This window comes from Acomys minous (genome assembly GCF_964271855.1).
Source record: "Acomys minous genome assembly, chromosome: 7".
Taxonomy (NCBI): Eukaryota; Metazoa; Chordata; class Mammalia; order Rodentia; family Muridae; genus Acomys; species Acomys minous.
Window position 1 is genome coordinate 260,315 of NC_140488.1, and position 10,454 is coordinate 270,768.

At 56.0% G+C, this 10,454-nt stretch overlaps 1 protein-coding gene across 2 annotated transcripts; it reads left to right on the forward strand.

Annotated features, from left to right (window-relative positions):
* The first annotated feature begins 1,570 nt into the window (after positions 1-1,570).
* On the forward strand, positions 1,571-6,846 carry LOC311601509 (PWWP domain-containing DNA repair factor 4-like). 2 transcript variants are annotated; one of them, XM_084789003.1, is made up of 4 exons: positions 1,571-1,717; positions 3,552-5,781; positions 6,297-6,395; positions 6,813-6,846. In XM_084789003.1, the coding sequence occupies exons 2-3, from the start codon at positions 3,734-3,736 to the stop codon at positions 6,361-6,363; spliced, it is 2,115 nt and encodes a 704-aa protein (XP_084645129.1). In that variant the 5' UTR covers positions 1,571-1,717; positions 3,552-3,733; the 3' UTR covers positions 6,364-6,395; positions 6,813-6,846. The 2 variants fall into 2 exon arrangements, with proteins under 2 accessions (XP_084645129.1, XP_084645130.1); XM_084789004.1 differs by lacking the exons at positions 6,297-6,395; positions 6,813-6,846 and having other exon boundaries at positions 3,552-5,945.
* The last annotated feature ends 3,608 nt before the right edge of the window (positions 6,847-10,454 follow it).

Here is a 10,454-nt window from a genome sequence, read left to right on the forward strand (position 1 = left end):
TTTAGGAGGAGGTGAGTGGCAATGGTGGGGTTGGGTGGGCGTGGGACAGAGGGTGAGGGGGGGTAGGAGTGGGAGGCGGGTGCTGGCCTGTGGTTCCCTTGGAGGACTGTGGATGCCAAGTGGTGTTACTGTTTTGGCCGGGATACCTGACACAGGAAGTAAGAAATGTCCCCAAAGCCAGGCATGGTGGCACAGGCCTTTTAATCCCAGCACTCGGGAGGCAGAGGCAGGTGGATCACTGTGACTTCGAGGCCAGCCTCATCTACAAAGCAAGTTCAGGACAGCCTGAGGCTAACACAGAGAGATCCGGTCTCGAAAAACAAGAAGAAGAAGAAGAAGAAGAAGAAGAAGAAGAAGAAGAGGAGGAGGAGGAGGAGGAGGAGGAGGAGGAGGAGGAAGGAGAAAGAGAAGGAGAAAGAAAAACAGAAGTGTCCCCAAAAGACAGCTGCCTCTAAACTGGCCACTAACCGCAGCTGGGCCGACTGAGATAAAAATCAGTGCAGTATGGACACCCAAGGAAGGGCCAGACTGTGTCCCTTCAACAGGCATTAGTTTGTGTCTCTGTCTCAGCCTTCACCCTGCTCAGGGTTGGGTTAAGCACCAGCTGGGCAGTACAGGGTGTGCAGCCGGGGTTTCTCTGTGACCTTCCAGCTCATTGGGATCTCTCCGTGTATCTCTGCCTCCGTGTGTGAGCAGTATACACTGTACCATTCCTACACCCTCTCATCAGCCTGTCCTCCCTGTGTCTGTCTTACCACAGGGGGCGGGAAGCTGCTGTTCCCACCTGGAGAAAACGCCAATAGCCTTCACAGGCAGCGAATGTGTGCAAGGTCTTGATAGAGGGCCTTTGGCGCCCGGGTTGAAGCAGGGGCGGAGACAGAGATCTCAGGGTTCCATCTCCCACACTTCTCCGTGAGCCTCTGGAGAAGATAGTGCTGTTTATGCGGGGAAGGTGACTATCACAGAAATGTCAGCAAACCTTTGAAAGTAGTGCACCGCGGGAAATGGCAGAGAAGGTGGAGGCAGGTGGCATTACGGATATGATTTAAGTAGGCTGTAGGAAACTTAAGGAGGTTTCAGATGCCCTGGAGCAATAGCCACACAGGGAGCACATGCACACTGGGGACAGAGTGGGCTGATATGACCGGTTATGTCTGGTTATGACTGTTCACGACTGGGTTACAGATGCTGCACGGATGCCGTGGTGTGTGGGCTTGAACACACAGTTGTTATTCCCGGGTATGCTTTCTGACTGAAGTCTGTGGGGCCGAGAACGCCCTGCTTGAGGGAATCAGGAGCAAGCGCAGGCCTGGGCAGGATAGGAAGGGTGCATTCTACAAGTGTAACTCGGGCATCCTTGGTTTCTAAGGGCACCCTGTGAGGGCTGAGCTCTCACATACCGGACGTATGGTGCCCAGGTGGGCGTGGGGCGGGCACGGAATGGCTGGATGGTGCTCACTCGGCCTTGGCATAGAACAACCTGTGCCAGGAAGGTCCAACAGAAGGCAGCCTACAGTAACTAAGGGCCTTGTGTTTTCCTCTGTGTCCTCAGGAGACATCTGTGTGACAAGGCCCAGAACTCCAAGGGGGCCGAATCAGAGCAAGCCAGCCCTGGGAGGATCACACAGCCTCATCGGAGGAAGGGTTACTCCTGGTTGGTCCCTCAGTTGAGCCCCACACTGCCACCATACACATTGAATATTGCATCATCCAACAGGTGGGGCCTGAGACACACCCCAACCCCTTTCTGTAGACAGCCACTTTAGGCACTGTGAAATGGGGCTTGAAGTCCCTTAGCCTTGGATGGGAATACAACAGGAGGGGCCCTGCACATTGGCACAGTGAAAAAGGAGGTAGAGTGTACCCCCGGGTGCTTATGGATACAGGGGGTGGGAGGGAAGGGCTGAGGGAGGGACTGGGGAGAACATCGTTTGCCTCCCGTGTTTCTGTGAGATTGGGAACTCCCAGGATAAGGTCTGGGGTCCCCATACTCGGTGTGCTCACATACACAGAAGGGACGCAGGGTAACGAGTGTTCCCAAGAAGAGCAAGGACCTCTGGACACTCCGTCATGAGCCCTGAGTCCACAGTGCTCTGCCTCACTGTGGCTTGCGGTGCCCAGGGAGTGACAGGAAACCACTTGCATCCTTGAGTGAACAGGGAGCAGAGGTGGCACCTGAGCCCTTCCTAGTTCTTCCACTGTGCTGTAGTCCTTCAAAGGGAGCACAGCGGGCCTCTTCTGAGGATGAGACAGATGTGGGCGTTGTTTCCCATGGGCATACATGACATGTACAGTGCTGATAGGGACCCGACAGGCTCAAGGCAGATGCAGTCAGGAACAGAGTAGCCACCACCCCAAAAGCTCACACACACATGCATGCACGCACACACACACAAGTGCAAACTTGCTTGTGTGCTCACACTCTCACGCACATGCAAACGGAAATGTGCAATGCACACACACACACATGCAGGCGCATGCACACACACAGAAGGGAGGGCGAAGAAAGGTATGAGATTCCACTGAGAAGTCCGAGGGGAAGTAACTATGCTGAGAGGCACAGTACGGAGGAACATGAACAGGATTGCTACTCTACCGATGACATTGATTAGTACTGGACCTAGGGATGGACAGGCAAGTCACCACTCGGGTCATCAAGTAGCTGCTGTGATTTTCTACCTGTCTAAGACATGGATTAAAATTAGGGCACAGAGGTTGTGGGCAGGAGAGTTCTCTGGTCTGGGAAAAGTTGGAGGAACTGTGCCGCCCATCACAGGCAGATATGGTGTACAGGGTCTACTGCAGACTAGACATTTGCAGCAGGAGGGTGCACAGCTCCAACAGAGACACTCACTCCATCTGACACTGCCGAGTCTGCCCATTTCTCCACAACGGAGTGCTTTCTCTTGGGGGATCTCCCTAAGTGTGCCCCGTGGACACTCGATCCCATACTGAGGTGCAGGATGGAGTTGGGAACCACAGATTGGAACCAAAAGATTGGAGGGGGTGGGGGGTGGGGAGGCCTGGAGCTATGAGAGCAGCCATCTCTCCTTGCTTGCCATGTTATGCAAATTACCACAAAGATTTCTCCACCTCCTTGCTGCTCAACCAGGAATCCCACAAGTATGGAAGGCACATGCACCAGGTGTCCACAGGTGTCCTGGTGGGGCATGGGAGCTGTGGAAGGGCAGGACTATTTCCCTAGGAAAGAATCCAATGAGGCTTCCCCCCTCTGAACCCCACCCCCTGCAAGGGCATCCCAGGGGTCCCCAAGGTACTGACTGGGTGGGCAAGAAAATACACAAGCCTTGTAAAGACACCCACCTCTCTGGGAAGAAGTACACCACCCCAGCCTCAGGGTGGGAAACAAAATGGTTATGAGTATGTGGCACACACAGGCTCGGGAACCCTCCATATCTTGTCCTGCACCTGGAGAACAGACTTCTGTGAGCTCCCTCAATTTCCCTCACCTTACCTCACTGCGCTGATGCTCCTGTGTCCAAGGTTATTTCCTTCCTCATGCAGCTCTGTTTCCCTCTCCCACCCTCCAGGGTATGCCCACGCCCACCACATCACCCTGAGCGAAGAAGTCACTTCAAGCTTCTCTACCAGACGCTGGAGGGAGGCCAGCACCTCAGGCAAGGCAGCCAGGCCGGAGAGGACCCGCAGGCAGTCAAGGAGCCCACTGCAACCCTGTGGTTCGTGATCAGCACAGCCCCAGAGTCCAGTCACCATGGACTCTGCAGAGTATGTGCTCTGTGGCTGGAAGGGCCAGCTGTGGCCTGCAAGGGTCTTGTCGAGACCCAGGACCTCAGCCCATAGTAAGAGGAGAGGGGCACCTTTCCTGGAGGTGCAAATCCTGTCAGTGGGTGAGAAGGTGAGAGTGAGGAGCACCGAGGTGGAGCCCCTAACCAAGTCCAAAATCTTAACCGTGGCCTCCTTGGCAGGGAAGGGGTCACAGGGCAGTGATTCCCCAGGGCAGACCAGGGCATACAAGGGAGCCCTCAAGGTGGCACAGGATGTTCTGGACAAGGGAAGGCCCTTGTTTCCAGGAGGAAGGGCACAAGGCCAAAGAACCAGCATGGATGCTCCAAAGGTTCCCAAAGAGCAGGCCAGCTCCAGACCATGCCAGAGTCGTCGCCTACAATCGTGCGGTCAGAAAGGCCAAGGGCTCTCCCAGAGGAGTCCTGGGAAGCAGCGGGGCCGCCCCCGGGGTCCTGTGGTGAGGGGCTCACAGAATGTGTCTGCTGTGCAAGGGGGAAAAGCCCAGGTGCACAGTGCTGTTGGGCTCCCTCACTTTGAAGTGCAAGGGAGTGTGCTAAGAGGCAGCAGAGTGTGGCCAAGGTCCCCAGCACCTGCAGGAAAGGCTGATGGTAATCCAGGCAAGAGAAAGCTGAGCACATCCAAGCACAGGCCTCGGAGTGCCCCAGCCTCCACGGAGGGCGCCCGGGCTAAAAATGAGCAGCCGGCTGCCTCTGGGCCACCTAGGCGGAGGAGGAGGCGCATCTCCACCTCGCCCAAAGCCCCGAAGCCACTAGCAAGAGCATCGTGTGCAGGCCTAGAGATCCGGGCTATTGGACGCCAGAGGAAGAAGACTGCCCTCCCAGAGGACAAGGAGGACCCCAGCCCGGGGACCCTGAAGCCGGTTGGAAAGGGGGCATCAGCAGCCCGCGTGCCTCCTATCCGAAGGCTGCGAAGGTCACTCCGTCTTGCCAGCAGAAAAAGGAAGATCCACGTGCTGTGTCCCCTGTGCAGGGTCCCGGAACTGGAACCTCATGTGCACTCAAAGGCAGCCAGCACCAGGTTCCAGAGGAGAGGGGCCGCGATTCAAGAAGACAGCCAAGCCACCAAGGTGGCTTCTTCTGCCCAGGGTCCGAATACCATTGAAGGAGGAATGCTGGTCTGGTTCAAATGTCAGGACCTTCCTTTCTGGCCAGCGGTGGTCAAGAGCGTCAGCCAACACGACAAGATGGCGAGGGTGCTGTTGATCGAGGGCAACATGCAGCTTGAGCGCAGGGGTGTCCGAGTCCCTGTCTGCAAGCTGAAGCCTCTGGACTGTGGGGAGAAAAGATCGCTCTTGAGGAGAGCCAGTAGAGTGTACGGCCCGGGCATCAGCTGGTGCTTCTCAGTGATCGACCACTACAGAGAAGGCCTGGCCTGTGGCTCCTCCCTGGGCTCCTTCATGGACTACTACACCTCCCCAGCCAGCTCCCCGCTAAGGAGGGCCATCCAAGAGGACAACCTGCACATTGACTTCCCCAAGGTGAGCTATGCCGACTTGGAAGACTGGGAGGAGGAGACGGCCCTGGCTGGGAAGGGGCCCTGCAAGAAACTCCTGCCTGACCGCACAAGGGCTGCCTGGGACAGAGCCAACAAGAAGATCGTAGACTTCATCGTCAAGAGCAAGGGGGCCGACCAGCACCTGCTGGACATCCTGAAGGGCAGAAAACAGTCCAAGCGGCTGGACGACCTCCGCAAATCAAAGAGGGAAGTTTTCTGCGTTGAGACCTACCTGGAGGATGACGACCAGTTGCATCTCGTGGCCAGGCATTTGCAGGAAATAGCCAAGGAGGCAGATGAGGCCCTGCTCTCCTTGACAAGAGGCGACATAGTGCGCTTTACCATGGAGGTCCTTCTTCCAGAAGCAATCATCTGCTCCATCGCTGCCCTGGAGGAGCTCAGCTACAAGGAGGCAGAAGAGAAGTACCTGCGTGGCCCGCCCGTGCACTACCGCGAGAAAGAGCTCTTCGACAAGACCATCTTAAAGGCAGCCCGCAAGAGGTCAGCAGCCAGGCTTCTGACTGCCAGCGCCCCTCCTGCACTTGGCCCCACTTCTTAGAAGGGACCTCCCTCCTTTCAGCCATCGCCCCTGCAACTCCCCAAGATAGGAGACAGGAAGCACCCTCCAAATAGGAACATCCCTGAGCCTATGGGGCGTGCTATGAATGCTGTGAAAGCTCCTCACTGGCGGGGTGGGGAGCATTTTCTCCTCCCCCCCCCCGAAAAAAATCTTCACTTTCGTGCTTGACAGTGCAGATGTCTAGATTGGCTCTACAAATCCTGTTAGCCTCAGGCCAGGCCTAGCCCTCTTTGGCCTGAGCCCGAGTACCCAGAAGTCCCGTGGGCACACCTCCCTGGAACCTCAGCAGCCCTGTATGGAGCATTGGCTAGCTAGGCACAGAAACTAGCACTCTCTACAGGGACCCTATGCACCCGGACAGCACACCAGGTTCCTCATGATGCCTTGTCTCGGACTCCCCCCCCCACTTCCTTGTCCTCCTCTCTGTCTTCTATAGATGCTATGGATGGGGCCTGGGTTCCCCTGTTTTCTCCACTACCTCGCTCTCCACTCACGCACACTGAAGGAGAGGATGTGTGTTTTGTGGCAGACACAGGTACACAAAAGAAGCTACCCATTACCGAGTGAATCCGCCTGCAGGGCCTGTCCAGCTCGGGCACGGGCCGCCATGGCAGAAAGCAGATTAGTGTCTCCGGGGCACCAGAGACCCGCAAAGCTGTAGCTTGGTGTGGGACACTTGCTCGGGGCGCTGGGTTTGAGTCTCCACACGCAAAGCCGGGGGAACGCCCTCAGGTCTGCAGAGGAGCCAGGGGTACTGGGGAGAGGGAAAGGGAGCCCATGCTTCGTGGGTAGGGGTGGGGAAAATACCATAGAAGCCGGGAGTGGCGAAGGATTGGTTCTCCAGGGCAACACTGAGTTGCCACCCCCCCTTCCCCGCACCACCCATCCCACCCCTCACCCCGCACCCCTTTCCCCTACCCCCTTCCCCGGTGGGCATCTTATTTCCTAGAAGGCTCCTCTGGCGACAGAGGTGTCAAGGGGACCTCGGTGCCCCTAGCGAGGGCATGCCAGGAATCAGCGCGAGCGCGGGAGCGGGAGCAGCCTGCGACCAGTGAGAGAGAGGTCACTAGGACGCGCCACCAGGAGCAGAGGAGGACCATCGGGCCTTGGCATCATCCATCCGTGTCCCTCCCTCGAGGCCCACAGCCCAACGGCCCAGCGGAGCGAGCGCAGCAGCCAGGTGGAGCCCAGCGGACCTGTGAGGTCTCACTCGGAGGACAGCATGCCCCGGGCCATGCAGACCAGCCGTCGTCGTCGAGGGGCTTCGTCTCGCCGCTCCCGCACCTCCAGAGCCCAGCTGACCTTGTCCGTGAGCCTGGTGGAGCACCATCTTCGGGAGGGCGGCCATGGCCCGCGGCTGAGCGAAATGGCGCCCATCTTCCTGACCGCCATCCTGGAGTTCCTGGTGCGCAGTCTACTGGAGCAGGCGAGAGATGAGGCCCAACGCCGAGGCGCCCAGAGGCTCATCACCCCGCAGCTGCTGGAGGCCGCTGTCTACAGCAACGCCCTGCTTGGACAACTGCTCCAATCCATCACCATCTCCCAGGTGGCCCCGCCTGAGGCCCAGAGAAGTCGCCGGAGCCGCAGTGGTCGCTAGCTAGGAGCCTCTGCCTCAGTTGCCCTTTGCCGCCGCCATTGCCGCCTTCCCTGCTGCCTTCGCTGCCGCAGCCCTTGCTGTCCCCTGGCCCTGAGTTCCCCACCAGCCCATCTGCCTGCCCCTTCTATCCCTCCCACTCCATCAGTTCATCCCACCCAACCTCTCCCACAGTCAGCCCTGCGTACCTGGGCACCCTGGTCGCTTGTGTTCGTATTAAAGCTTTAGTTTGAGAAAAGCATGGCCTTGCTTCCCTGGCTGTTCCTTAGGGGACGGGAAGGGCACGGGGGTGGGTGTGAGGGTGCTACTTGGGGAGAAGGCATGGTGGGCCTAGTTGAAGGGACACAGGGGGTGGGAGAGCTGCTGGAGCACCCACAGGCTGGTGACCCTAGCTTTTCCTTGGGGCATGAGGTGGTAGTGGGGGAGCACGCCGCGGTGGGCCTAGGTGAAGGAACACAGGGACTGGGAGAGTTGCTGGAAGACCCCCAGGCTGATAAGAGCAGAGGGGAGGTGGGCCTAGTTAAATGAACACAGGGTGTAAGAGTGCTGCTGGGGGACACACAGGCTGGTGTCCCTACCTTTTCCTTTGGGCACAAGGTGGGAGTGGAAGGTGGAATCAGAGGGTGAGGTAGGCCTAGTCAAAAACACAGGAGGTGGGAATATTCCTGGGTGACCCACAGACTTGTTTCCCTAGCTTTACCTTTGGGCACAAGGTGGGAGTGGAAGGTGGGGGCCGAGGTTGAGGTGGGCCTAGTTGAAGAAACACAGGGAGTAGGAATGCTTCTGGGGGCAGAGGGTGAGGGGGCTCCTTGCCAAACACACAGAGGATGGGAGTGCTCCTGGGGGACCCACAGGCTGGTTTGCCTATCTTTTCCTTTGGGCATGAGGTAGTAGTGGGGGAGGAGGGCACGGTGGGCCTAGTTATATGAACACAGGACGTGGGAGAGCTGCTGGGAGACCCACAGGCTGGTGTCCCTAGCTTTTCTTTGGGGCAGGAGGTGGGAGTGAAAGGTGGGGGCCCGAGTGTGAGGTGGCCCTAGTGGGAGGAAAGAGGGGTGGAATTCAGGCAGGAGGGGATGGGGAGGTGGTGGGGTGAGGGTGACCCACGTACAGGCTGGTGTCCCTAACTTTTCCTTCGGGGATGGTGTGGGAGTAGGGGCAGAAGGTGAGGCTGGCTTAGCAGCAGGAGCACAGTGGTGTGGGGCCAGGTGTGGACGGCAGGCAGGGATGGCAGAGGAGGACTGACAGGCCTCTCTGGAGGAAGAGGAGGAGGACCTGCGTGAGGCATGCTCCACACAATGCACCTCCTGTCTCTGAAGCAGCCTGGGCCAGCCTGGGCCAGCTGGGTCAGAGCGATGGCCTTTGCCTAGGAGACCAGGGAGCAGAGGGGACCCACATGCAAAGGTGGGCTTTTGGTTGGAGACGCAGATGTGACAGAACAGTGGCATGCCGGAACTAAGGTCAGGGAGGATCATGAAGCTAGTGTGAGCCTTGCTTGACCCTGGGACGCTCAGCAAGAAGTGCCAGGAGGCTGCCTTGGCAGTGGTTGTAAGGAAGCTGTAAGCTAAGAGTGGCTCCTGCCAGGCCAGGGCCAGTCATAGCTTGCCCAGGAAGGTCTCTGGGTTGTGGAGGCTGCTGGATTCCCAAGGCTAGGCCCCGCCCCTCAGACGCTCATTTGCATACTAGGCAGGCAACAGCCCCGCCCGCCTCTCAATCACTGTCACCATAGCCCCGCCCCTACAGACTGTTATTTACATATGGGGCTGGTTTCCAGAGGGACCCACCCATCTCCCTGACTGACTTACCTGGTGACCCAGGCCCCACCTCCAGCATCTCTCCTTGCATATCATCATGACAACAGGCGATCACAGGTGCCTGCTGGAGCCACCATGCAGATAGAGATGACAAGGGATCTCAGGACCACCAAGCACCATTCCAGCCTCAGTGGTGGCTGTGCCAGTCTGCATATTTAGATCTATTGTTTCAACAGTCTGATGGTCAAAGGAAGAGGCACACATGTCTCTTTAGAATACCCTCACCCCTTCTAAGAGTTATAGGATCACTCACAGAATTAGGAGCTCTAAAGAATGAATAAGTCAGTGGGTGGAGTAAATTAAAAGTATTAATGGATGGGGAGATGGTGCATTGAGTAAGAGTGCTAACTGCACAAGCACAAGGACCCCATGGACTGAAGCTACATGTGGTTGTGAGTTTTCTTCTAGGTGCTAGGAACCTAACCCAAGTGCAGTAAGTGCTCTTAAACACTAAACCATCTCTCTAGACCTGCCCTTTTATTTTCTGAATGAGTAATTTTTGTTTCACAAATACAAGGATGTTATGATAGTATTAGTCTGTCTACTAATGGGGTATAAACATTTCAAATAGTAAGGGTTGATTTACTTACTAAGTTACCTAAAAACTAATTTGGAAGCTTGTTAGATTATCACAGAAGGTCTCTGAAAATATCTCCCATTGTTACTCAGTTGATAATATGTTTCCAGCACAAATGCATCCTCTGAAGTATGCACCACCAATCAAAAGTTTTTTGAAGACATTTTCATGTGCACTAACTCATATGATCCTTGGTCATAAGAATCTTGTGAGATAAGCAAGAAAGGTATTCTTGCTACCAGTTGACAGATGAAGAAATTAAGGCCTAGACATTGAGTTGGCATATTCCATACCAAGAGTGAAGTGGTTGAAGATCTTGCCTTAGAATGGCAGAAACTTTCTTATTTCATGTGTTAGTGTTCTTTATACAATATATTAATTCAAACTGTTAGGAGTTTGTGATGTTGCCCAATGACATTTTTTTCATCTTTATCCTATTCCTGCTTCCCAACCACATTTCCCAATACATGTCTCAGCATTCTCTGGGCCTTCTTCTCTTCTATGAGCACATCATCTTGCAAATTCCTGCCTCCAGATCTTTGCATCTGCATCTATTTCAATCTCTTATTCAGCACCCGTCACCCTATACAACTTCAAGTTGAAAATGCA